Raw genomic sequence first — 25,524 nt, forward strand, 5'->3', positions numbered from 1 at the left:
CAGACCTTAGGGGAATTTTCCCCAATCTGGGAAACCAGGCAACTACAGAACTGGCATCAGAGATGACAAGCAATTGACAAGCATTGCTGTCCAGCTGCTTTAATGTCTTGTGTGCTAGGTGGAAATTGATCTCTCCACAAATGACTGCAAGGACAAGTGCTTGTCTTGGCATAAAATTCTGACCTGCATTCAGCTGCTAACTCTGTGCTAGGACTTGAGCTCCTTATGCTATCCTTTGCTCCCGTGCATCTTTAAGGGTTACTGGTTTCTCCTGGTACAAACACCAAGTGAAAGGGGAGGAAGAATGTCTAACAAAGTTGCTGCTAGAAGCAGAATTCTGGTGGAGGCTGCTGCTGTCTGCCCTGTTGGGCCAGATGAGCCAGCCCCATAAACTCGGGAGGAATTAAGCTTAGGAGGAATGCGTTGCTGGGGTAAGTTCTGTTTCTTATTGGCTACGTTATATTGTGGTATTTTACAAGACTTCTATTTCCCTTCCCCCCTTTTTGGGGCTCTATAATTAAATGGTAGCGTAGCAGAAGCATTTTCTTCTAAGTCATTTTGCTCCCTAAGAAATAAAAATTATAGGCAGATGAAGCCTATTCCTGTATGATTCCCATAATTTGTACAAACTTGAAACAGTAGTAACTATAAGGTCCAAAACTTAATTTTGATTTTATAACTTCTTTTTTTAGTAACTGCAGTGCTGAGAGCTGGCTCTTACAGCATGACATGGATCCCTTAATAAGGCTGTGTAAAACAAGGAACAACTTTTTTTCCCTAGCAAAACCAGCAATAGTTACTCAGAAGCATAAAAGATTTCTTCTGTTTTTTGAACTCTAAAACTGACAAACAAATCCTTTGTTGTCTGATGCCCATTTAGATGACCGTGGATAACTTTGTACTTGGGCACATATGATATACTGGGCAAAGCTGACTGTTCAACTGCTGTGTAGTTAATGTTTATGCTTCAATGTGTGACATTTTAATTGGCAGGCTAGAACTTGGCCGCTGAGAAACTCTTAGTGTGATTAAACCAGCATGACAGCAGATGCAATTCGTACTGAAAAAAAAAGAGGCTAGAAATCTTGCAAATCTTCGAACAAGCAGCACTGCATGTACCAGGATCCCATAACAAGCAGTTTAGACAGTGTGTGTACTACCTTGTGACAGGGCGTATTTCTCATCTGTAGAACTTCTTTCAGTCTTTCCAGGTCCTTCCTGTTCTGCTGTAAATGGTTTGGCTTGTCACTTGGTTCTGAGCTGACTGTATTTCTTTTTTTGCTTTACAGAGTACCCCAGGACTGCTTCAATTTCATTTGTTCCCACAAAGTAAAGTTGGGGCATCTTGAATTTGTGATAAAATACTATGGAACGTAAGGCTGGAAAATGCTTAATGACACCAGAGTTCTTTGTGATGCTGGTCTGTAATGAGGTTGTGGTTTGCCAAGTGAATTAACACTTGCTGTAGCAACCTGCAGGTGCACCAGTTCAGCTTAATGGATCTGGAGTCTTTATTCTGCTACATCTCTTACTTCAGCAAGCATTCAGCCTTCAAAGAGTTTATTGCAAGTACAGCTTTCTTGTTTTTCAACACTACGTGTTTTCTGTGGGCATCTTTCCAAAGGTAATGACAGATCCTGACTCATGTTTTACTAATAAAATGCTGCAAAATTGTTAGCATAGGTCTGTGTTTCAGTCCAGATCTTTCAGCCTGGAGCCTTTGAGATCTTTCAGGAAGCTAGCAAAATCCATCTGTTTTCTTCCAAGCTAAAATAGACTATGAAGTTGCCAGCTTTTAAGTGTTAAGATGGTATGAATTTGAAATACAGTCAGTGAAGGGTAAGTCTTGTCTTGCTTTTATGTGTCAGAATTTAAAAACTCTGAGTCAAATTCTGAGTTTATTCATTCATGCATTCTCCTGCATGGTTCAGTGACTCAGGGAGATTTTTTTTGTCTGCTGTGGTTTTAATCCAGACTTTAAAATATCTTCATCTAAAAATCTGTATTTCTCCTTTTCCCCCTAGTGGTTATGAAAGGAAGGAATTACGAAGTTATCTGGTATGTTCTTTTCCACAGCGATGAGATCTCCAACATTATGCAAAGCACAAATTCCTAAAGTGTTGGTTATCCAGCTGTGAAGCTAGGAGTGGATTCAAGTGGGAAGGGATGGTTAGTAAATCTTTGAATTTCTTTCACTTTGGGAGACACTTTCTTGTTTTCAGATAGAGTGTGGGGAAATGGTCTCATCTAGGGTAAACTGCTAACAGGATTTGTCGGCCGAAGTAGTTTCTTTCAGTAATATATCATGCTGTAAGGGAAGCGTGACCATGGTCTGGCAGCAGAATGATAACCTGTAAATACCGTACACAGTACATGGATTTCAGTCCTCTTCTGAGATGAGCCAGGCCCACTCAAATGTTAATGTAACAGGGACTTCTGTTGGGCTCTTGAGAGGCTCAGTCTTGGTAATCTAAGGGAATAATCTTGAGTATCAACAGGAGCTCTTTTTGTACATGTGCTCAAGTCGGAATCATGCAAGTTGTTTTGGAATAGCATCATCTTCCTTATAGTCACAGTAGCTCCTGCTGCGCACACTTGAAAGCTGGGGAAATGTTGACTCAAATCTGCAATATGATCACTTCTTAATGAAGCCCGTTATGCGCAGGATCTGTTACACATAAAGGAATCATTTGTTCTTGTCGGGGAACCCAAGAGGAAATGAGTTTTCCTATTTTACCATAAGACCCCAAGTGATGTGGATTAATAACGTGTGGAAGGGTTTGTAGTAGTTGATGAGTTGTAACAATTCGGATAATATAGCTCTTTAGTGAAATGAAGAGATGTTCTGTTTCAAGGGCATATAATGGGAAGTTTATGTGCCCTATATTGACCACTTATGGTCTCTGAAACGATGGTGTGCTGCTGGGTGCATCAAGCTGTGCCAATTTAAAAAAAAAAAAAAAAAGTCATTTTGGGGAGCAGCAAGGGAGGAGTAGGTTGGAACTTATCAAGTGTGGTCACTGTTTTCATGCTTCCTAGGATCCAGAAAGCTCTGTCTGCAATCGGTGTGTTTAAAAAAAAAAAAAATAACCATGGAAGTTGCTTTCTCTTTTTAATTCTGATTATTAGGGCCTGGAGGGATGCCACAAAGTATGCAGGCTGCAATAGCACCTGACTATGTATTTCACAATTTTCCTATCTTTCTATGATAGCAGAAACAAGCACTAGCCACCAGCATGGGAAATGGGTTGAGACTGTCAGGGGCTTGTTTCCATGAAAATTCCTGAAGTGAGAGCAGTAGGATAGAGGACTTGATATCCTCTCTGTAACAGTAGCTGCTCTTTTATGCTTTGACCACCCCTTTCCTAGGAGATGCTCTTGACCATGCAAGTCTGGTCAAGTCTTTACTTTCACGTAAGTTGCTTATGGGATTTAAAATGCATCTTTTGCAGCCTCTGGTATTTCAGGGGTTGCTTATCTTCCTTAGATGCTCTTCTCCTTCAGGCTTTCTGCTGACAAGTGTTGTTAGCAGCTTCTTGGAGGTCAAGTTGAGATGGCTTGCAATCTACATGTGATTAAATGTGAATAATCCTTTCCCTGTTCAGCAAAGTAAGCACTGTTGTGAATCCCGTTGAGGCTGATGAGAATTAAGCATGTGGCGTAGTATTTTCTTGGACAGGATGAGATTGTGCACAAGGCCTTTCTGACTTTATTTGGGAGTCCATAAGAGCCAGTGTTTGTTGTGAGGTTAATCGTGGCCTCGCAGCAGTACGTACACATGTCTGCAAGCATACATGAATGTTACGGTAATTTTATGCAAAGGTAGTGAGGAGTTGCAGAGATTAATCAGAAATCCAAATGCATTTCCATTTGTTTGCCATCTTTGAAAGGATTTATCTTATTTTTGCCATTCTAGTACTGCTAACCTGAGTGCTAAGTAGCTGCTCTGCATCTGTGAGTGGGACTGTGAGCCTTCATTCCTTCTGTGTACCCTTCACGTGTTATTTTTTTTCCTCTTACTTCCCCATGCTGAAGGTGGGTGGCCTTAGACTTGACATGGGACCACCTCAATGGACTTGCCTCTGTGACTGTCTTAAGTCTGTTCTGAAATCATGTATAGTTCTTCCCTGGATGGTGCCAGAGTTCTGCACTGCAAGTACACATTGGTTTGCTTTTAGTCCTGGCGGAATAGAGGTGCTTCAGTTTCCCAAATGGTCTTTCTGCAGCTGGTTTAGCCATGAACCCACAGCTGTATCACTGTGCTGTAGCTGCAGCCTTCCCTTTCAGATGAGGCTGGCAGCCGGAATCCAGCAGCCTGATTGCTGAGTCTTGTTAAACAAAAATCATGTCACAAAGCGCACACATAGCAAGTCTCGACAGGAATGTGCTCTACACATGGCTGGGGGAGATTTCTTGCACAAAATGTGGCCTCTTTGGAATAGGGTGGCTGCTCCGGGTGTAAGGGAGAACACAGCGCCGGAGTCCAGCTCCAGCATTCCCTGCTTTCTGTGAAATCCTGGACGGAATTGAAAACAGCGTTGGTTTCTCTCCCCAGCATTCCTGTTAAATACAGCTTTCAGACACGAGTTTAACGAAGGGCTGTCTTCCTCTGTCTGCAGATAAAGCAAAAGTAAGTAGTGGTGTGATTTGCACAGCCTAATTATTTAGGAGTAATAGATCATAAATGCCCCCCCCCCCCCCCAAAAAAAAACCCTAACCATTATCTGAACCAAACCCAAAGCATCTGTGTACTCATGGACACTCTTTTAATTTGAGAATGTTTTGGTTTCTCATCTGCTTACAACGTTAGGCGTTCAGGTATGATTACTACCCTCCCCATCCATGATTCAAGCAAAGGCCACGAGGGGAGCTAACCCACCCATTTGAGGCACGCTCGGACCACTAAAGACCGACTCTACCCTCGCCCAGGAGCAGCGAGGGAACTGTTGTGCAGATCTTACCGACCGAGCTCTTTACAGCTCATCCTGGCCCAAGCGTGCCGGGGTGGGGCTGCTTGCCTGCTGTTGTTCGAAGGGGCGAAGGCAGCGTTAGCCAAGCCCCTGTGCCCCACGCGTGGGTCTGGCAGGGCTGGCATCTCCCCGCACGTTGCGTGGGTGTTTTCCGGGAGCAGCAGGGTAAGAAATCACCATGGCCGGGCACAAGCCGGGTCACGCTGCCTCTCGGCTGCTCTCTTCCCTTTTTTTTTTTTTTGTCTTTTTTTTTTTTTTTCTTCCCCCCTCGCCCTCCCGGCGGAGGCCGAGCCCCGGGATCCCCGCCCCGCGGCGTGAGGATGTGACGCCGCCGGGGCCGCCCCTCCGCGGGCGCGGCCCTGAAATACGGAGCCGGCCGCCGCCGGGCAGCGCAGCAGCCGCGGCGCAGCGCGGCCATGCCCGCCCCCGCCGCGCCCCGCCGCCTGGCCGCCGCCGCCCCCGCCGGCAAGGCCAAGCTCACCCACCCCGGCAAGGCCATCCTGGCAGGTAAGCTCCCGCCGAGCTTCTCGTCCCGGGTGGGGTCCCCGCTGCCAGCGTGGGCATCCGTGCTTGGGCGGAGGCTGCCGCGACCCGCCCCGGGGGAAGGCAGGGCGCTCCGCCGCAGGTGCTCCATCCCGAGCCCGCTGGGATCGCCCGGCCCCGTTGTTTGGGGGTGGGGGGGGGTGGTGTTTGTTCTCCCGCCGGGCGAGCCCAGCAGCCCCAAAGCCAGCCCGCAAAACGTCCCGGCAGCCCCGGGGAGGCGGCTCCGCGGCGGAACCGGGATTTTCCCTTAGCTCCGGCAGATGCATCGTCAGCTCTCCGGGCTGCCGCTGCTCCTGGCGGGGGTGGCGGGGCGGCGACGAGGCTGTTCCTGCAACCTGTGGCCTCGCCGGGGAGGTGTCGGGGAGCTCGCTACGGTAAGGCAGGGTGGGCGCAGGGCTTGCGGCCGTCGCGTTGTTTAGCAGAGCGGATTTTCACGTTAGCAGGAGGGTGTTGAACTGACGGAAGAGGCGGCAGCAGGGGATCTCCTCATGCTCCCCCTGAAGACGCTAAGGGAGAAAGCTGAAGCGGCAGCGCTCCGGTCGTTCCTGCTCCGGTCGTGTCTTGCACGCTGCTTCGATACGGCTCCTCTTACGCTTTTTGGTCCCTCCTTTGTGTCTCGGCATCGATCCCTGTGGATCAGGGCAGGTTTTCCCGTCCAGTTCTGACCATTTCCGTGGGATCTAAAGAGGTTCCAAGTGCAGCAGTAACTGCAGAGTTAACGCGCTTCCTCCTGCTTGTGGCTGGTTTGAGCTTTGAGCTGAATGGAGTCCAAGACAGTCGCAGGCTTGTTAAACTCCTTTGTAGCCCTTCGTTAGCTCCCCGGTTTCTCTTGCCACTCGCAGGACAATTCCCAGAGCGGAGATCAGTGTCTTCCCTCCGAAATGAGCCATTGCAGCCTCGACGTGATTGGCATGTTTAGGGCTTTTGTGTTTTCCAGCCAATTCCCCCTCCTACGATTGTGCCTTTGTTCATCTGTCCAACTCCCAGCTCCCTTCCAAGGGCAGAGCTCCAGTCTCCTGTAGTGGGGTCCCGGGAGAAGCAAGGCTTTGCCCTCCCCGGCTGGGCGCAGGGAGCCAAGCCCTTGCCGTCCCGGCTCTGCCCGCCGGCACTGGCCCCTGCCTCGGCAGGCGGCCTCCCCCGCGCGGCTCCGGAGAACTGCCGGAGACGGCAGCGCTGCGGAAAATGGATGCGAGCGCTGGAGCGTGCAAAGGGTGACGAGGCCTCCCAGGGTCACGTCGCCTGGAGGGGTCTGTGCTGTCACCTGGGCCAAAGGGCCGGGGCACGAGGAGGAGGCGGCCGCGGCCAAACGAGAGGGTGCCCTCTCCTTCAAACGAGACCTCCGGTGAGGCCAGGCTCTGTGCTCCTCAGGGGTCTCAAGACTTGTGCTGCCCCCCCCCAAAGTGGGTTGTTAGTTTAGGCCTTTTCTAATCCCCTTTGATTTAGAGGTCTTTTAAATGAGATTTAATCTACGCTTAGGAAAGATGGGCTGTTTGCTCTCCATCCAGCCTTCCCAGTTTTTCCCAACTCACTGCCCGTGTGTGGCGTGTCAGGTTGTCATTCCCCGGGCCGACGCATCGGGAGACTTTCATAGCCCTTGTGTAGGTTCGTTATCGGGGATCATCAGCTGTAGATAGCTTATCGACATACTCTGAAAGAGGCTGCCGCAGACTTGCCCTGCTCTCCCCTGGCAGGAAAGTTGCCGTGGGTGTGCCTGGAAGCTGTTCTGGTGTAAAGGGAGGAGCATGGTGCTTGTGGCCTCTGCCAGGCGTCAGGCTGGGCACCGCAGCACAAAGCTGCATATACCCCCGCTTGGACGAGCCCTTCTGGGTCCACGTGAGGCTGCAGGGGTGGAAGAAGGACCCTATTGAGATGCTAGTCCTCTCCTGGCATGCACCAAATCAGAGTAATTGGTTAATGGGCAGAAATCCAGCCAAGCCTCTGTAGCATCTAATTGTATTAGAGAACCACAGAGATGGGAGAAGGCTGCTGTTAACTCCCTGCCTCCCGCTCTGCTCGGCCCTTCAGCCCCTTCTGGACGTATGCAGTGCCGTTTGTGGCTGTCTCTGCTGACTTTAAGGGGTTTGCTGATTGCTCTCAGGGTTTCTCATCTGGCATCTGTCTGCACAACGGGTGTGTGCTCCAAAACTCAATCTTCTGGAGAGCTGGAGGTGTTCAAGAGGGGCCATTCCTACTGTGCTGTGCTTCATCAGCCTTGTACTGGTGGAATTAAATAAGCAGCCATCATCCCACCCTGGGTGCATATCTGCTCCCAGACCCAGCGTGTAATTGAGATTCGCTGCCGGGGAGGCACAGCTCTCTCGCATAGCCCAGACCTGAGCAGGCTGGGGCCGGCTTTTTCCTTAAGAGACACCAGTGAAGCTCTGGCTGCCAAGAGCTCTTCTCTTTCGGTTGTCGCAACAGACAAACGCAAAGTTAAAAATTAATTTGCTAATGGGCTCTCGTTTGTCCAAGCGCTTGTCGTGTGCCAAGGCAGCACTTCACCTTGCTGTGACCATACAGCCGCAGCCGATGCTGTGGCCGCGTGTGGCCTGAGCGCACGAAGGCAGCTTGGCCGTCCTGGCCAGGTGGGTGGGTGTTGCTGCCAGGACTTGGTCTTGGGGCTGCTCCGTGCAGACTGGGCTTCCAGAGGGCAGAGCTGTGTGGCTGTGGGTCCCTGTCGCTGTTCAACCCCTACATCCCCTTTGCAAGGGGAAGAGCCCCCCGGGCTCTGAACTGATGGTATAAAGTTGGTTTGCGGGACCTGGCACTGGATCAGAAGTGACATGGCTGTAGGACACTAAGGTTTGGTATCATGTGGCTTAGCTTAAACTCGGTTAAAAGACTGGCAAACATGCAAGCTTTATGCTGAAACGGATATTATCTGTGTCTTTCTAACTCATCTGCTGGCTCAGTTACCTGTTGTAAAGCCGGCATAATTTTCTTGTGAACTCATGAGCTGGTTTGAGGGCCAGCGCGTGTCTCTTCTGCTGGGTAATAACCAGACCCAGGGTAATAAGGCAGACCCAGGAGTTCAGCTGTGTCTCCAGCTTCCCTAGCCAGCTTTCAGTTTCTGTGCTGTTGTTTCCAAACAAACCCTTTAGCCAGCCGATCTCCTGTCCCTCCTGCCAGCCTCCTGCAGGGCTGGGTGCTGCCGGTCCCCTGCACCGCTCCCAGCATGGGGCCATGCTGTGGTGGGCAAGTGGGGAGCTCGAAATAAAGGCAACAAGTGGTGAGACAGGAGCGCTGGCTGCAGAGCTGGCAGAGGCGGTCACCCCCGTGTTTCCCCAGATGGCTCCTTGCTGGGTTTTCGGGCACCGCAGTGCCGTTAGGTCAGGTCGAGCCAGCCTGCGGTGGACTATTTAGAGCCCAGCACAAATGGTCCTTGCCATTTTGCAGGCAGGCAAACCCCCGCACCCCTGGCCACCTCTTGAAAACTTTGCTCCTGGTTAGCAGCGGCCCTTTGATGAAAGGCTTTGCCCGCCCTGCCCAGACTTAAGTACAGTCTTACTCTGTTTTTAGCCAGCTTTGAAGCCTGGGGTCTGCTCCCTCCCACGGAGAAGCTCCCGGCTGCCTTGCTCTTTGCGTGGTACCTCGGCTCGCCCGGGGGCTGGTGCACAGTTGCTATTCCTGCCTACACCTAATCCTGCCTGGTCAGAGAGGCAGGACGCCTGGATGCTGTCCTACGTGGTGCTTGATTTGGAAAGAGCTCGCAATGGTCGTGGCTGCTGCTTTGGTGTTTGCTACAAACATGGAGTACTGCTGCGAAATAGCAGTGACGTGCACCAAGGTCCCAGGAGGAGCATGGGCAGAGGGGAAGGGGACTCTGCAGGGAGAAAGAGAAGGGCCTGCGGGGTAGGGCATGAAGCACACATTTAGCAAGGAGTGCAGGATCACATGAGAAACAAAGCAGTAATTAGAGCTTCAGTTTCCTCTTCTTTGTTAATCTCTTGATATGATCTTTCTTAGGAAATGCTGTACCTACGGAGGAGAGGAGTCAGGGACTGGTGTGAAAGCTGAGACCTGCTTCTTGCAGAGTAGGACTCCTTTCCCAAAAGTCCTGAGTCCACGTGGGCTTCCAGGGCCATTGCCCTCCTGGGAGGGAGGTTGTGCTGCTGGGAATGGCTGCGGTCCGGCATGCTCCCTGGCTTTTAGATGGATGCCTGGTGCTCAGGGGGATATTCCCCCCTCGATGCCGAGCTGCGGGAGCCAGGTGGTGGGCTGAACGCGGCCGTCGGGGAGGATTGGTGAGCATGGAGGGAACCAGCTTTGCCAGGTCTGCTGGCCCTTGGTGCGTCACGCCTGGCTGTGGTTTCCCCTGGGGTTGCCTCCTCTGGCTGTCATCTGTTTGGGGAGTGGGGCAAAAGGAGCACGCTGGCCTTGAGTGCGTCCTTGCCTGTCTGTGAGCCCTCGTGGACTGGGGCTGCTGTGGAAACATAGAGCAGCCCCAAGGCTTCTGGTGGGGGGAGGCTGTCAGCCCCAGGGCTGGGAAACCACATCGGGGTGCCCGGCTTCTTCAGTCTGAATGAGTTCTGTGTGAGCTGGGGTTAACCCTGGGCTTTGAAATGTGAGTTTCTGAGATTTTCACATGCCTGATGCTCTGCTTGACATTCCGCAGGCAACCATTTTCTCTGGGTTGACGTAAATGATCGGAAGGAGCCATCCGTCTTCCCAGAGGCGATGAGCACCGTGAGCTGACAGCTCAGGGATGTTGCAGTGTCTCTCATCTCTTGATGGCCTTGCGCGGTGCATGCCAATGCAGCCTCCCTGCTCCTGCATGGGCGGTGGTGACCCTGTGCTTGTGCCCTGAGGTCTCAGGTCACCTCCTGACAGCAGGGGTTGATTTTTTTTGCCATCTCTTCTCCCTCCCTGTGCTCCAGTGCCTGGTACAGCAGTCATTCCCCTGTGCTGGTGGGGGGGGGACCAGAGCCTGTCCCCGGGGAAGCCTCAGTCCCAGCAGTGGCTCCTTCATCTAGCTACGGGGCTGTGCTAGGGGAGGCGTCCAGTAGCCCTGGGATCCGTTGTTGGCTCCCTGTTGCCTGTCTTCAGAAAGAGTTTTGGACACTTAAAAAGTAGGTGTCTGAAGCGGCGTGGTGGGTTGGCCAGAAGCCAGCTCGCGGCGGCAGAGCCGAGGCCGCGGGGTGCGCAGGGCAGCGGGGCGAAGGTGAATTGAGCGGGGATGGGGGACTTGGCAGTCCCCAAAGGTGGGGTCAGCACCGAAGGCAGATGATGCTGTGACTGCAAGCAAAGGGAAATGGCTTCTGCCATCCTGCTCACAGCCAAGAAGTTTAAAATACAATAATGATTTATTGCAGTATTGGCCCATTGAGAAGTAAATGCAAAGAGGCGATGAATGAGCAGGTTGTGAAAGGGTGGCCTGTTGAAACAGGTTGGTTCCAGTAAGATTAGGGACAAATTACTCCATCCCATCCACAGCATTATCTGCAGCCCTGTTTGCACGGAGCTGTTTACCCACCCGATGGCACGGGGTACAGAGAGGTGCGTTTCATATTTGTCGTTCTGTGTATCGCTGGTGGGGGGATCAGACTTTCGCCAGCCTGGCCGTAGCGCGCTCCCCTGACGAAAGCGGCCACGTGTGTATTTACCGATGGACATGCTGAACCCCCGTGTCCCCCGCTGGCCTTGCCCCTATCAGATAGGAGATCATCCAAGGATCCCTAGCCCTAGCGCAGGGGGATGGACACCCTCTGAGGTGGGCTGGCCTGTCACAGGTCACGTTTTTTCCCTTCTAACCAAAACGCAGGTAATCTTCTGCCAGTCTGGCTTGGTGGAAGCAGCCCTCCCCGACCTCAGCACCATAGAAGACCTTTCCCCATCGAGCAGCCCCCATGGTGGTTTTCCCCAAGGATGGGGCTGCAGATGGGTGATGGAGGGCTGTGCGCGGCAGGAGAAGGTGCCCAGGCGAGGACCGCGGTGCTAGCCCTGCCGAAAGCCAGCTCTCCAGCGAGGCGCCTGCCTTCTCCTGAGCCAGGCTCTGCCCCTGAGCCCATTTCACAAGATGGCCCGTGGCGGGACGGTGTGGGGAGGGTGGAGCCCGTTAAACCCGTTTCACCACTGCAGGCACGGTAGGATTTCTCCACCGCTGCCTTTAGCTGGGTTGTGTTAATGGGTTGGCTCAAGAGCAGCACGGATGGCTGCCGAGAGGGGGTCAGTCCCTCAGCGGCGGGGAGCTGGCGGAGAGGTCTGTGCTGCTGATGGGGCAGCACCTGGGCTGCAGAGAACTGTCATGAGCTGGCAGTAGGTATTTCTGCCTCCCCGATTTGTAGCACCCTGCTGGTCTTTTATTCTTCTAAATTTTTTCTTTTTTTTTATTTCCCCAGCTCTGAAAGCCGTCTCGGCTAACGGGGAAGGGCACCAAGTCGCCTTGTGAGGGTAGGAACCGTAAGCACAGCATCCAGGAGGCGGGCAGGATTGCCTGCTGTGCCCGCAGCGTTGTGCTCCGGGTAATGAGTCTTGGCTGCTCAGCTCACCCCTTCCACCTGCACCTCCTGCAAGTGGGTCCCGTGCCCTCTGAACAGGGGGGAACATGGGGGTCAGCTTTCGCTGGTGCTCTGGAGGGGAGCTGGAAGCCTGTTTGTGCCTTTCCGCTGCCCTGAGCCTCGCAGCAGGCAGAAGGGGGCAAGCTTCAGGCGTGAGTCCTGTGAGAGCTCTGCTGCTTTGCTTCTAGGCCCTTAGGAATAATTTCCTCTGGCCTGAAAGGATCCTGCCAAATCTGAAGTTAAAAGGAGCTTTTTGTATGGAAATCGGGTGCTGCATGTGAAATTACCCTTAAAATGGAGAGGCTGAAATTGCTCTCCAGGTGCTCACTTCTCATCAGAGCTGCACAGAGACCTGCTGCTCAGTCCGCAGGAGCGGGATGCTTTTGCAGGAGCGGGATGCTTTTTTTGCAGGCGCAGTCGCTGGCGGGAGCGGCAGAGGACCAGTGCCACCTCCTGCCCCTCTGTGGCTCCCAAACAGGGCAGTGGGTGCTCGCTGGGGCGCTTGCCTCCGGGTGGGGGTTTGCAGGGGGGTGGCAGTGCCCGCCCCAGCTGCGCAGCCTTGGTTCGTGTCAGTCCCCGGGGCTCCGCTCGTCTTCTCCGTTGCGGCTGCATCGTCCGGCCCTCGGCACCCACCCTGTCCTGGGTGCTAGAGCTGGGGTCCCCGGGCCGGGCTGGTCGGGGGGTGGGTAGTGGCATCACCAGAAGCTGCTCGCTAATGGGGTTTGAGGTCATTAGCTGAACCTGCGCGCACCAATGCCATCACGCGCTGCGTGAGCGTCACGGGGGCAGCACCCTCTTGCTGTCCCCAAAAACCCTCTTCTTCTTGCCAGCCCTCCCCAGCCATGTCCAAGGGCTGCGGCCACGTCCCCGAATAACTCTGCTGGCCCCTCCACAAAGGAGAACGAAACTTTTTCTAGGAAAACCATGCCAAGTGGCGGACAAACAGATATTTTTCCCTTCTCTCCCTTCCCTGCTGGGCCTGTGGGATCGGGATTGCTGGCAGCTGGGGTGCTCCCAGGCTCGCTGCCGGTGGGGAGCCGATCCCAGTGACGGGAGCAGGATCCCCCCCAGCCGGAGGCACCTTCCCCGGATCCGGACAGAGCGACCTTCCCTGAAGGACGTCCTCTCTCCTCTGGCTCCACTGTATCCAGCTAATAACCGAGAGCCTCGGCTCAGCATCTGGGCTGCCCCGCTTGCTCTTTCACCTCCTGAGAGCTCACTGCTGGCTGTTCTGCTGACTCTGCGGTGTTGCAAGAGCTGAAGCTGCCGGTTAAAGTCCGGGTAAACAGGTTGCAAAGCCCTGGGCAGCCCTGGCGAGGGAGGGGGGTTGGAAGAAGCTGCGGCTCGTGGGCAATGGAGTGATTTATTTGCACAGAATAAGGCTTCCGCTGGAATAAAACAGCACGGGGAGAGGACGCTCGACAGCAGAGTGGGACCTCTGATGGATCTCGCTTCCAGAGAGGGAAGGGGCTGCAGGGTGGGTGGTTTGTGCCACCCCATCTCTCTGCAGGCAGAGGAAAACAGGATAAAATAGCCCCAAGTCACGCAGCGTGTCTGGAGTCCCTGCTCCGTGCACCTTCCCGTGGGATTTGTGGCCAGAGCAACACCGGGGGGGCAGGGAGGGGACCTGGCAGTGCAGGCAGCAGACATCCCTGGGCAGGGCCAGGGAGAAGATTCTCCTCTGGGTGCGTTTCCCTGAACGGACCTGTTCTCCTGCCCTGTAATACACCTGTGTGCAGCTGCCTGAGGGGTGTCAGAGCGTGTCCTGGCTGTGGAGCGGCAGGGCAGCCTTTGGGCAGGGTCTCCGGCGAGCGGTGACGGAGGCAGTCAGGGTGCCAGCGTCCAGCCGTGCCCCTGCCAGGGTGACGTGTATGTGCCGCAGCGTGCCAGGGAGGCAGCCGCTTTCGGTGGCTCTGGGATGGGGACGCCTTTTGCATCCAGCTCCCCAGTTTGCTGTGGGGAGCCAGTGCGGACGCCCCATTCCTCCTTCCTTGGCTCGGGCGGCCTCAGTGACCCAGTGGCTGCCCACGCTGTCCCTTTGCCGGGACACTTCACGGGCTGCTGTGGATGTGGCTTTGCCCATGGGATGCCGGGCAGAGCCCCTCAGCCTCCCCTGCGTGGACAAATGCCCTTAATCCTGGTGGCTGCTGAGGTTGCAGGAGGTGCAGCATCCCACCCTGTGCCGTTTTGCGCGGCTGCCGTGAGCCGCGATGCTGGTTGCCCGTGGACTGGTGCTTGTCCCGGGTGTTTCCCTGCTGACTGGCTCCCAGAGGTGCTGGGGCAGCAGCTGGTGCTGGGGGACCGAGAGGGAACAAACATTTACGGCTCTTAAAATGTCCAGCACTTCAGTTCTGCAGCGTAGGAGGGAGGGAAGTGGCCTTGGCAGCACTTGGGACATTCGTGCGGCAGCAGCGAGGCTGGTGGCACGGTGGCGTGTAGCAGCGTGGAGAGGTGCCAGCCGGTGCTCAGCTTTTCAGGGACCATTGCACCCAGCCGGAGGACGCCGCTCCTCATTGCGCTGCTCACCGGAGACCTGCCAGCTGCTCCCACAGGAGCCGTTTGGCTTTGCAGGAGAAATTACAGCGCTCGGCAAGCCGCGGGACCGGCAGCGTCCGCCACCTCTGACGGACGTCCCAAGGACGGGAGAGGGTTGAGGGGGCAGCGGGAGAGCTCTGGGGACCCTGGGGATGGTGGCTGTCCTCCCGTGGCGCCCCGGGGCGGGGAGAGCCGGCAGCTGGCCGCAGTGGTGCGAACCGGCCTCGCTGCGGCTGCCGCAGCATCCTCCCGCGCCACCAAAGCCCAGGGCGCCGCGGAGGCGTAAAGGCCGGCAGCGTCGCCCATCGCCGCCTCCCGGGAGGGCTGAGCAGCTCCGGCCTCTCCTGGGAACTCAGGGAAACAAGGGGCCTTTGTCCGCTGCGGTGGAGCCGCGCTGGCCTCGCGCCCCGTACCCGGCACCCCACGGGGCCGGGATGCTGCCAGGCTGAGCCGGCAGGTCCTGCCCTGGGTATGGGGGACCGGCGCTCGGCGTCACGGTGTCCCCATCCCCGCCATGCCTGCGGGAGGAGGGGGATACTCTTTGAGCACGGGGCCGGGCTTTCCCGTCATCCCGGCTGTGCTGAGCGCTGGCATGGCTTCTTGGCTACCTTGGGGAGGACGAGCGCAGCCCGCTGCTTCTTGTGCCTAGGGAAAAAAAAAAAACAAAACAACAGGATAAGGCTGTTTTAAGGTGGATGCTGCCCAGCTGCTGGAGGGAGTGCAGCAAGGCTGCTTTCCTTTCCCTCTAGAAGGATGCAGCTGAGGGAAGGCAGCGGTGCCGCAGGGGATGCCAGCCTGCCCGCCGGGACCTCCCCACGCTGGGTGAGCAGTTTCGCCGGTGGCACTCTGCGGGAGGGAGCTGGAGGCAGCGCCAGAGAGATGAAGGGTCTCTCTTGTAAATTTGGAGGCTATACAGAAGAAAGAAGACTACAGGAGAAACTCCCCTGGTCCGAGGAGCTGGGGCTGCCTGCTGTCGTCACGGGGAGCAGCCGTGGGCCGCGGTGTCCCCTATCAGCGTCCCCTCGCAGGGTACTTCGGAGGGTGCTGATAAGCAGAGCTGTGCTCTGCCGTGCGGCGCTTGGCCGCAGAGCAGGATAACCCACCGCGGCACCCAGCCCCTGCGCCAGCCCTTCCCCTGATGGCAACGTGTTCCCCCCGGGCCGTGACGAGGCTGCGGTGGCTGTGGCAGGAGCCGCGGTGCTGCTGAGTCACACGGAGGACGTGGCTGGGCCGGCGGAGGCGGTATGGGAGACTGGGAGCTGGCAGCAGACCTGTCCCAGTGCCGTGTCCCGCAGGCTGGGATCCAATTCGCTCTCCCCGGGCAAGGAGCTGGGGGACCCTCGGGGGCTGCTCTCATGGGTGCTGAGCCCCGGTGGCAGCACTGCGTGGCTCCCCAGCATCGCACAGCGCGCGGCTTTGCCCCAGAGTCTGCTCTTGCCCTGGCCTGGGCTGCAGCAGCGTTTGCCCCTGCAAGGCGTGGAGGAACCTGGTTTGGCCCCGCGTTTCCTCCTTGCACCGGCACAAAGAGCTCCCGCTGCTCGGCAGGACCCGGCTGCGCTTTGGTGCAGGGAAACGAGCTGCGCGGTTGTTAGCCGGCCGGGGGGGGGGACCCCAGCTCCTGGGGACATCCAGCCCAACCGGGGTCGGCTCCGCTGCCCCGAGGCAGCTCGTGGCAGGGCCGGCTGCAGGGGCTTCGAGCGAGCCAAAGGGAGCCCAACAACCGAGGGTTGGCGTCACTCGCTGCCGGGGTGCCGGCGCGTCCCCGGGCCACGGCAGGAAAGGTTTCAGCCGGTGTAATCAGCACCCAGCAGCCGCCGCCGCGTGAGCACGGGTTGGCCAGGCGGGCTTGATGATAATTGCGCTTCTGCGCTGGCACAGCTGGGTCTGCAAACGGGCTCCCGCTGGCGCTGGGCGAGTGGTGCTGGGCTCGTGCTGCGCTGCTGGGCTCCGTCAGGTTTATAAACGCAGGCGTGGGGCTCCGGAGGGGGAGAGCTGCCTTTGAGGGGGAAACAACACCGAAACAGTAGCCGCGGGTGCGGTGTTTTGCCCAGTTTTCTGACCCCTTTGGCCGACGGCCTCGCCGGCTCTTGCCGTGGCCAGGCGGTGACGCCGGTGCGGGGTGCCAGGTTGGCGCAGGGCCCTGCTGCCATGTGAAATCCCCAGGGGTTCGGCGAGGACGGGGACACGGCGTCCCAGCCCAGACCTGGCTGCCGGAGGTCCCGGGCTCAGCCGTCGTGGAGCCGGCAGCGGCCGCGCGGCGCTGGACGGGCACAGAGCTGCTCCCGGCCACAGCGTCCCCTCCTCTCCCTCCCAGGTGGCCTGGCCGGAGGGATCGAGATCTGCATCACGTTCCCCACCGAGTACGTGAAGACGCAGCTGCAGCTGGACGAGAAGGCAAACCCTCCCCGCTACAAGGGCATCGGTGAGCGTGCGCCCGGCGCCCTGCCCCAAACCGCCGGCCGGATTCGGAGGCTCCGATGGAGCCTGGTTGGAGCTGGGGGGGGGGTGCAGCGGGGGCGGCACAGCGGTCCTCGGCGTGGCGGGTGACGGCGGCTCTCTGCTCTGCCGTAGGGGACTGCGTGAAGCAGACCGTCCGTGACCATGGCGTCCGGGGGCTGTACCGGGGGCTCAGCTCGCTGGTGTACGGCTCCATCCCCAAGGCTGCCGTCAGGTAGGTGTCCCCCGTGGCATGGGGTGAGTTGGAGGGGGGACCCCGGGCGGCAACGAACGGAGGGGGTGGGTTTGCCCTCGGTGTCCCCGGCGGCACTTTGCCGAAGCCGGGAGCTTTCCCGGACGGGGACGGTCCTCTCGCAGGGTGCGTGGCTGCTCCTGGAGACGGACCCAGAGCAGGGGGGTGCAGCCCCCCCCCGGCCAGGCACCCGGGGGATGGCACGGTGGCTCCTTCGCAGGTTCGGGATGTTCGAGTTCCTCAGCAACCAGATGAGAGACGAGAAGGGGCGGCTGGACAGCACGCGGGGCCTCGTCTGCGGGCTGGGCGCCGGCGTGGCTGAGGCCGTGGTGGTGGTCTGCCCCATGGAGACCATAAAGGTGGGTGGGAGGCAGCCACCAGCGTCCCCCCCCGCCCCGGCACCCCTCCCCAGGCCGGGTCGGGAGGGGGCGAGAGCCAGGGGTGCCCGGCTTTTGGAGCCCTGAGGGCTGCGTGGGTTTGCTTGGGCTGGTTTTGTAGGGGAGGAGCTGATGTTGGAAAGCCCCTGGAGAGGTCAGGTCCGGCAGTTGCGGCCCTTTCCCCGCTCCAGGGAGGAGCCCCCCCACCCACGAGCCATCCCGCTACCTATTTTAGTACCGTAAAACCCACGTGGTCGCTTGCAGAGGCAGTTTCCCAGGTTTTCCTCTGCAAAATGCACGGCTCGCCATGGGCACAGGCTTCCTCTGTGGTCTCACCTGGCGTTGCCCGGCCACGTGGGTCAGCTCCGATCTCGGGACCGTCCCTGGAGCAAGGTGAGAGGGTGGCCGGCAGCCCTCTGGGGCCATTGCATCTCTCCTTGCCTCAGCCAGGACGAGCACGTCGTCTCCCCGCAGGTGAAGTTTATCCATGACCAGTGCTCCCCCAAGCCCAAATACCGCGGCTTCTTCCACGGCGTCCGGGAGATCGTTCGGGAACAAGGTGAGTCCCGGGGAAGTGCCACCCTGATCCCCTGGGTAGTCCCACGCTGCGGGGACGGGGCGGGAGGTGGGGGACAGGTACCGGCTGGGACCAGCACCCTGGGGAGGTTTTTCTCTGCCTGGGTGAGGCTGGTGCTCCTCTCCAACGCCCTCTCTTGCTGCAGGACTGAAAGGGACCTACCAGGGCTTAACCGCAACTGTCCTGAAGCAAGGATCAAACCAGGCCATCCGCTTCTTCGTCATGACCTCCCTCAAGAACTGGTACAAAGGTACGGTGCCCCCCGTCCCCCCAGGCCACCCTGGCTCCGTCGCTGGCTCCCCCAGCCCATCCCTGCGAGCTGGGCTTGGCCTTTGCATCAGCACACCCTCCACTTCTCACGGCTCAGCCTCTCGTGATGGAGAAAGATGAAAGCCAGGGCACGTGGGCCCCAGCGCGTGGGGCTGAAGGGTCCTGGTGCTGGAGCATCACCTTCACCCCGACCCTGAGCCCCTCGGTGCTGCGTGGGCTCCGCGGGGCTGGTGCTGCTGGACGGTCGCCTCCAAACGTCCCCAGCTCAGCACGGCACAAGCCCCGACCACGAGCAGCCAGACCTGGGACCTTCCTTGTGGGGTCCCTCGGGGATGCCGTGCTTCATCCCCACACCACCACTCCGCCCTCAACCTCTCCTCCTTCCCAGGGGATGATCCCAACAAGGTCATCAACCCCTTCGTCACGGGAGTGTTTGGAGCCCTCGCCGGAGCTGCGAGTGTCTTCGGCAACACCCCCTTGGACGTGGTGAAGACGAGGATGCAGGTACGGCAGCGGGACGTGGCGGTGGGACCGCTCTGCCTGCGGCAGGGCTGGGGTCACCCGCTGTTTGGGGATGCCCATTGCTGGGTTTGGTGGCCCGCGGCAGCGAAGGGGGATCGGTTCCTCCTGGTGTACCCCCAGCTCTCTGCCTCCCCCGTGAAATCCCCCCGGATGCGCCCCTGGCTCCGGCCTCTGACCCTGCTTTTCCCATCCCGCAGGGGCTGGAAGCGCACAAGTACAAGAGCACCTGGGACTGCGCCTACCAGATCATGAAATACGAAGGGCCCCTGGCGTAAGCCCCGCGGCGGGGGCGGGCGAGGGGCGGCAGCGGGGTCAGCCCCAGTGGGGGGGGGCACGGGGGGTGGCCCGGGGTGGGGAGAACGGGTGGGGAGAGTGCTGCGAGGGCACTTGGCCCCACAGACCCCCCTCTATCCCCGGCAGGTTTTACAAGGGCACGGTGCCTCGCCTGGGCCGCGTCTGCCTTGACGTGGCCATCGTCTTCGTCATCTACGACGAGGTGGTCAAGTTCCTCAACAAGGTGTGGAAAACGGACTGAGGGGGGGCCGGGCCAGGGCGGCCCCCGCCACCCTCGCCCCGCGGGGCTGCAGCTGGAGAGCCACGACCAAGCCCGCAGCTGCCTGCCAGTGCTGCCCGGGGCCGAGCCTGCCCCACGCGCGCACCCTCCTCCCAAACCCGGCCACCTTTATGTTTAGGAACAGGCTCTGGAGCAGGTTAAATTATTAGTTGTGTGCTAAAAGGAGCGGGGAGAGAGCAGCGTCCCAGTATCCAGACCCCCAGCATTCCGGTTACGCCCACCCCAGTCCCCTGGTGACACGTTCCCCCTGGTCCCGCGTCGTTCCCCCTGGTCCCGCGTCATTCCCCCTGGTCCCGCATCCAGGGCGAGGTGTCCTCTGGGACAGTGGCCCTGTGCCCCTGGGGCCCCCCGGCAGCCAGGAGCTGCCGGCTGCCTGGGGGGAGCAGCTCTTTTGGGGGTGCCGAGAGCCTCTCGGAGCCACGTGGGCGCAATGGCCGAGCTGCGCACCAGGCATCGCAGCCGGCAGAGGCTCTTGGGACTGACGCTGCGGGCTGGGAACGATGCACCGGGTCTCACGGTGGCTCCGGGGGGGGGCCCACCAGCCCTGCTCCCCCTGGGACGGGAGGGCAGTGACCCACTGGCACAGCCCCAGGCTCTCTCCTCTCTCCTCCCTGCCAGCACCGAGACCCCTTCGGGTGCAGCATCCCAGCCCCCGGGTCCCACTCAGCCCTGGGCTGCTGAGCAGATGCTGCCCCAAATCGCACATACAGCCAGGCCTTTGATTCTCCTCGCCGCGGGGCCGGGATTGGGGCGAGCCGGGTGCCCCCATCACTTGCCGTTTACAGTCGAGATGCGTGTGCGAGCCGGGGTGAGGAGGCGCAGCCCTGTGCTGCAGACTTGGCCCCTCAGCCGGGGTGCAAACCCCTTCTTCTGCCACATTCCCCCCCCCATCTGCCCTCCCGCCACCTCTCCGTGGCCCCGTAGGTAATCCCGTAGCTTTCAGAGCTTCACGCTGACCCACTAACACCCGTGGCCATGGGGCCGGAGCCCTGCCCTGCCCTGTGCCGGGCTTGGCCCTGCCAGATTTGTGCCAAACTTCTCCCAAAGTTGCCGAGGGGGGCACGGGAGCCAGGGCTCGACCCGTCCCTCCTTCCTCCTGTCCCCACTGATGAACGCAGCCTTAACACAGGAGGGCGAAGGAGGAGAAGGAAAGCCTGGGCACGGTTTACCTGCGGCTTTCTGCTCTGAAGCCAGTGAGGGTTGGGTTGGCTTTTTTTTTTTTTTTTTTTTATTATTCTGTTTTACATTTGCAATTTGAATAAAATCAGTCTGGCTTTAGCGGCTGCGTTGGCGTCCGGGCTGTGCTGAGCGGGCAGCGAGCGGCTCCGGCGGTGCGGGCGGGTTGGGGAATGGGGTTCCCCATCATGTCGAGCTGGCGCTCCCAGGGGAACATCGGCTTCAACCCAGCAGTGCCCGTTCACAGATGCTCCCGGGCAGCTCTGGGGTTGCACCATCCCACGCACAGCATTTTATTAAGCATCCTGGTTCATTTTATTAAATCCTCACCCCCGCCGCAGAGCGAAGAGCCGGGACGGCGAGGGGCGGTGGAGCAGAAGGGAACAGGCTTTGTCCCCCCGCCCAGCCCAGGGGCGGTGCGGCCGGGGCTCCCAACGCCGCCTCGCTCCTCGCCCAGCGTTTGCCGGCGTGGGGGAAAGCCGTCCTTTGGGAAGAAACCCGTCTCTTGCGGGCTTGTAGGGTCCCAGTGCCATGCGGGGCCTGCTGCTCTGCGGGGGCTGGCTGCTGGCTGCCGGCTACCTGGTGGGTGCCACGGGCAGCTGCCGGCACCGGTGCTGCCCGGGCAGGAATAACGCCTGCTGGGTCCCAGGCGCCCGCCGGGCTCGCTGCTACTGCGACTCGTACTGCGAGAGGACGGGCGACTGCTGCGAGGACTACCGTGCCGCGTGCCGCCGTGCCGGTGAGTGGCGGGAGGGGATGGCGCCGGCCGAACCGTGTGCCGGTGGAGTCCCGGGGCTGAGGACGCCAGCCTGGGCCGCTGCTTTCGGTGGCAGGCGTTTGCTAATGTCTGTTAGCCCCGTACTTTGAGCGGCAACGGGACGTGTCTGGGGAAGCCAGCTGGGCTGGATTTGGAGCGATATCCCGATTTTGCCGCTGCTTTCCACGCTGAATGTCTGGCTGCTCCCAGCGCGATAAGAGAGCCGTCAGCGGGACGAGCCCTGGCATCGCCTCTGCCGCGGGCAGAGCCTCGCACAGGAACCGGGGGCTGCGCCGGGGGTGACAAAACAGGGAGTCTGGGCCTGCGGGGGGGTGCAGAGCCAGCCCGCCCCGGGGACCCTAAACCCGGGCAGGCGCCGGCCGCGGCCCCCTGGACAATTGCAGCAGTCAGCCCTCCCTAATCTCTGGGGAGATTAGCGGGGTCCCAGCTCAGCGCGACGCAGAGCTGCGGCCAGCGGCACGGGTACAAAGGCCTGCGGAAGCGGCGCACGATGCCGCCGCCGTGGCGGGGCAGCCCCCGGCCGGGGTCGGGGCAGAGGGGCTGCCGGGGTCACCCCGGCCCTTCCTCCCCGCTCCCGCGTGCCGCGTCTTCCCTGCTCTCCTCTTTCCTCTTCCGTCTTTCGCGCCCTTGAAGCTCTCTTTTCCCCGCTTCTCCCCTGGCCCGCCAGCAGCGGTGGGCTGCGCGGTGGGACCGTGGGGGCCGTGGAGCGGGTGCAGCTCCCCGTGCGGGGTTGGCAGCAAGGCCCGCAGCCGCCAGGTCGCCGTTCCGCCCCGGCACGGAGGGGAACCCTGTCCCGACCTCAAGCAGCGCCGCGGCTGCCTGGGGGAGCACCCGACCTGCGGGACGGCCGAAGGTAACGCGGGTCCCGCCGGGGATGCCCACCTCCCTCGTGCGTGACCGTCCCCCCGGTGCTGCCGTCCCCGCTGCCTGTCCTGGGGTGTCTTTAAGCGTCCGTGTGTGTCCTCCCCCCCCGCCTCGGCTGCTCTTCTCCCAGAGGTGGCCAAGATATTACCCGACTCCTTCAGCCGGGACTTCGGGGATGCCTGGCGAAGAGCTGGGCTGCTGCTGCCGGAGGAGCCGTCCGGGTAGGTACGGGGCTGGGGTCCCTCTGCACCCCCCCCCTCCCAAAGCTGTGAGCCCTCTGCACAACACCCTGCGGCCATGGCCCCTTTCCAACCCCCAAATCCAAGGCCTCTTTGCACCCCCCCCCAGCCATTACCCTTCTCCTTCCCCCCAACTGTGGCCCTTTTGGACCCCTTCCTAGACCCGCAGCCTGGTTGCACCCCCCTACAAAACTATGGACCCTTTGCACCCCCCTCTTAGAGCTGTGGCCCCTTTGCACCCCCCCCAGAGCCATTACCCTTCCACCTTTCCCCCCCCCGAAGCCATATCCCCTTTGCACCCCCCTAAAGCCATGGCCCCTCTGCAACCCCCCCCCAGAGCCATTACCCTTCTCACCCCCCAACCATGGCCCCTTTGCACCCCCCATCCATCGAGAAGACACCACAGCCTCTTCCCTACCCTCCAACCACCATTTTCCTCCTCTTCCCCCCCCATTTTCCTCCTCTTCCCCCCCATTTTCCTCCTTCCCCCCCATTTTCCTCCTTCCCCCCTTTTTCTTCCCTTCCCCCCCATTTTTCCTTCCCTTTCCTGCCCATTTTCCTTCCCTTTCCTGCCCATTTTCCTCCTTCCCCCCCCATTTTCCTCCTTTTCCCCCCATTTTCTTCCCTTTCCCGCCCATTTTCCTCCTTCCCTTCCCCCCCATTTTCTTCCCTTTCCCACCCATTTTCCTCCTTTTCCCCCCCATTTTCCCATTTTTCCCCCTTTTTCCCCCCCTCCCCAGCTACTGCGGCTACTTCCGCCTGACGCAGGTAGGCCCCCCCTGCCGCGGGCAGGCCTGGAGCCGCCAGCTGCACCGGGACAAGCGGGTGTGCGTCGAGTGCCGGGGGCACGTGTCCCACCGCCGTCCCCGTTGCACCGGACACGGGCTGCAAGGAGCCAGGTAGGGGGTAACTGGGGGGGGGACACATCCCTTCGGAGGCGGAATGTGTCCCCCCTGCCGTGGAGGAGCATCTCTCCATACCCCGAAGGCGTCTTCCTTTTATATTCTTCTTTATAAATATATTTACGTATAAAACTAATATTATACTATAACGTGCCACAATATTATAATATGCCATAATAATGTAAGATAAATCAATAATATGTACTATAAATCAATAATATATAATATAAAAATAAATATATTTAAATAGAATAGAATAGAACATTTCAGTTGGAAGGGACCCACAACGATCATCCGGTCCACCTGCCAGTATGTATTATTACATATATAAGTAACTATATATAATTTTTAAAAATTGTATTTAATTATCAATGCACACTCCAGCTCTCACCAGCTTTCCCTTCCAGGACGTTCTGGGTGGCCGCCTCCATGGTGGGGTGCCAGGGCTCGTGGGTGCAGGAGGGGCTGCAGGAAGGTTGTGTCTGCTCCCCACCGGCTCTCATCTTCGTGTAGCATCCCCCTGGGAAGGTGAGCTGAGCCTCCCCGTACCACTGCTCCTCGCTGGGGAGGCAGGGAATGAGATTAAAAACATGGTGCCTTTTATAATTTCACCCTTCTGCAGGCTTGCTGCTCACCCTTGGAGCTGACTCCCTGCGTTTTCCATTAAGTATTTTGTTGAAGAATGGGAAGAAAGCACTGCTTATAAAGATTAAAAATAAGGGAATTGCAAAAGTATTGTGATTAATGGTGAAAGAACATCACGCTGAGGTTAAATTTGGGTGAGAAGATGATGCGGTGGTGACATGGGAAGACAACATGATGATGTCATGCTCAGCCGTGACATCACGCCATGCAACGAGCTGCCATTGGCAAGCAACGTGAGGATGGAGATAGCATCCTTCCTCTGCGTGTTCACGCTGGCCCAACTGCAGTGAACTGTCGGGCGAGCTGTGAAGGGCGGCTTGGCTGCGTGCTGTGGTTTGCAGAGAGAAATTAAATGTAGGCACTCCAAGTCTGCACGTGGGTGATGATGCCGGTGGGTGTCCGGGTCCAGCCGCGGGGCTTAGCAGTCCCCACTGGAGGGAGCGGGGCCGGACTGGGTGATGCTGGGCTGTGCTGGTGCCCTTCCCCACTCCTCACCCAGCATGACATGGGGTCCCTAGTTCAGCCTTGGCTCCTGCCTGCACCCGCAAACCACCCGCTGGGTGACTTCACCCGCACCCCTGCCAGGCACAGCACTGGGCGCTTGTCCTGCAGAGATCACCTCTATTCCGACACGGCTGCCTGCAGCAACCAGCAGTGCCCGAGCCCCACGTCGCCGTGGCCGAGACACCCGGGAGCTCTGAGCCATTCAACACCCCCAGGGAAATGGAGCCGGGGTGCCAGTGGGGTCCCCGCGGGCCAGAGCAGCCCACAGCGGAGGGCGGCAGCGCTGCTCTGGCCACGCAGGAGCAAGCCCGAGGTGACCTTCAGCATCCCGGGGGGGGCCCGGGGATGCTCTGAAGGCCGAGGCCGAGAGCAGCGGGTCTGGCAGCCCCAGGCCAGGCTTGTTGAAGAAAGCAAAGATGTGGAAGAGCTTCTGGGGCCGCTGGCGGAGCAGCGGGTGCTTCTCCAGGGCCAGCTCCCTGCGGGCGTCGATGACCATGTTGTGCCACTTCTTGCAGATCTCGTCAGGCGTGCGCCGGACCAGGGGACTGAGGGAGTTGGTGGCGGCTGCTATCTCCTCCCAGGCACGCTGCCAGTCCGGCGTGTTCTTGTACTGGCCGCTCTTGGGGATCAAGATGTCCTTGCGGGGGCTGAACTCATCCAGGATGAGGAATTTCCCCTCCTCAGAGAACCTGATGCATTTCACCTTGGCCATGCTCATGCTGCCCCTGCAGTGGGCAAGCAGGGCGCGAGGATGAGGATGGGTCAGGGTGTGCTCATGCCGAGCACCGCTCCGTCCCCCCCAGTCTGGGGCACTCCGAGCTGGGGCCGCAGCGCTGCTCGGGGCTCAGCAATACCAGCTGTC

At 58.8% G+C, this 25,524-nt stretch overlaps 2 protein-coding genes across 3 annotated transcripts; both read left to right on the plus strand.

Moving 5' to 3' along the window:
• Positions 1-319: 319 nt before the first annotated feature.
• On the plus strand, positions 320-20,832 carry SLC25A1 (solute carrier family 25 member 1). Of its 2 annotated transcripts, none has more exons than XM_030025970.2 (9): positions 320-431; positions 16,860-16,967; positions 17,117-17,216; positions 17,455-17,593; positions 18,086-18,170; positions 18,334-18,438; positions 18,847-18,962; positions 19,178-19,251; positions 19,401-20,832. In XM_030025970.2, the coding sequence occupies exons 1-9, from the start codon at positions 419-421 to the stop codon at positions 19,513-19,515; spliced, it is 855 nt and encodes a 284-aa protein (XP_029881830.1). In that variant the 5' UTR covers positions 320-418; the 3' UTR covers positions 19,516-20,832. The 2 variants fall into 2 exon arrangements, with proteins under 2 accessions (XP_029881830.1, XP_029881829.1); XM_030025969.1 differs by lacking the exon at positions 320-431 and adding an exon at positions 5,329-5,477.
• A 55-nt stretch (positions 20,833-20,887) lies between these two features.
• On the plus strand, positions 20,888-24,684 carry LOC115346198 (somatomedin-B and thrombospondin type-1 domain-containing protein-like). The gene is made up of 6 exons (XM_041126093.1): positions 20,888-21,469; positions 22,176-22,361; positions 22,503-22,593; positions 23,352-23,510; positions 23,921-24,041; positions 24,136-24,684. The coding sequence occupies exons 1-5, from the start codon at positions 21,262-21,264 to the stop codon at positions 24,024-24,026; spliced, it is 750 nt and encodes a 249-aa protein (XP_040982027.1). The 5' UTR covers positions 20,888-21,261; the 3' UTR covers positions 24,027-24,041; positions 24,136-24,684.
• The last annotated feature ends 840 nt before the right edge of the window (positions 24,685-25,524 follow it).

The sequence above is a fragment of the Aquila chrysaetos genome, chromosome 9 (assembly GCF_900496995.4).
Source record: "Aquila chrysaetos chrysaetos chromosome 9, bAquChr1.4, whole genome shotgun sequence".
NCBI classification, from domain to species: Eukaryota; Metazoa; Chordata; class Aves; order Accipitriformes; family Accipitridae; genus Aquila; species Aquila chrysaetos.

Coding starts and splice junctions, on each gene's coding strand:
- SLC25A1 (XM_030025969.1), top strand. CDS start 5,387: ATGCCCGCCCCCGCCGCGCCCCGCCGCCTGGCCGCCGCCGCCCCCGCC. Junction 16,968..17,116: donor TCCCCGCTACAAGGGCATCG/GTGAGCGTGCGC, acceptor GCTCTGCCGTAG/GGGACTGCGTGAAGCAGACC. Junction 19,252..19,400: donor AAATACGAAGGGCCCCTGGC/GTAAGCCCCGCG, acceptor TATCCCCGGCAG/GTTTTACAAGGGCACGGTGC.
- LOC115346198 (XM_041126093.1), top strand. CDS start 21,262: ATGCGGGGCCTGCTGCTCTGCGGGGGCTGGCTGCTGGCTGCCGGCTAC. Junction 21,470..22,175: donor TGCCGCGTGCCGCCGTGCCG/GTGAGTGGCGGG, acceptor CTGGCCCGCCAG/CAGCGGTGGGCTGCGCGGTG. Junction 22,594..23,351: donor CTGCCGGAGGAGCCGTCCGG/GTAGGTACGGGG, acceptor CCCCCTCCCCAG/CTACTGCGGCTACTTCCGCC.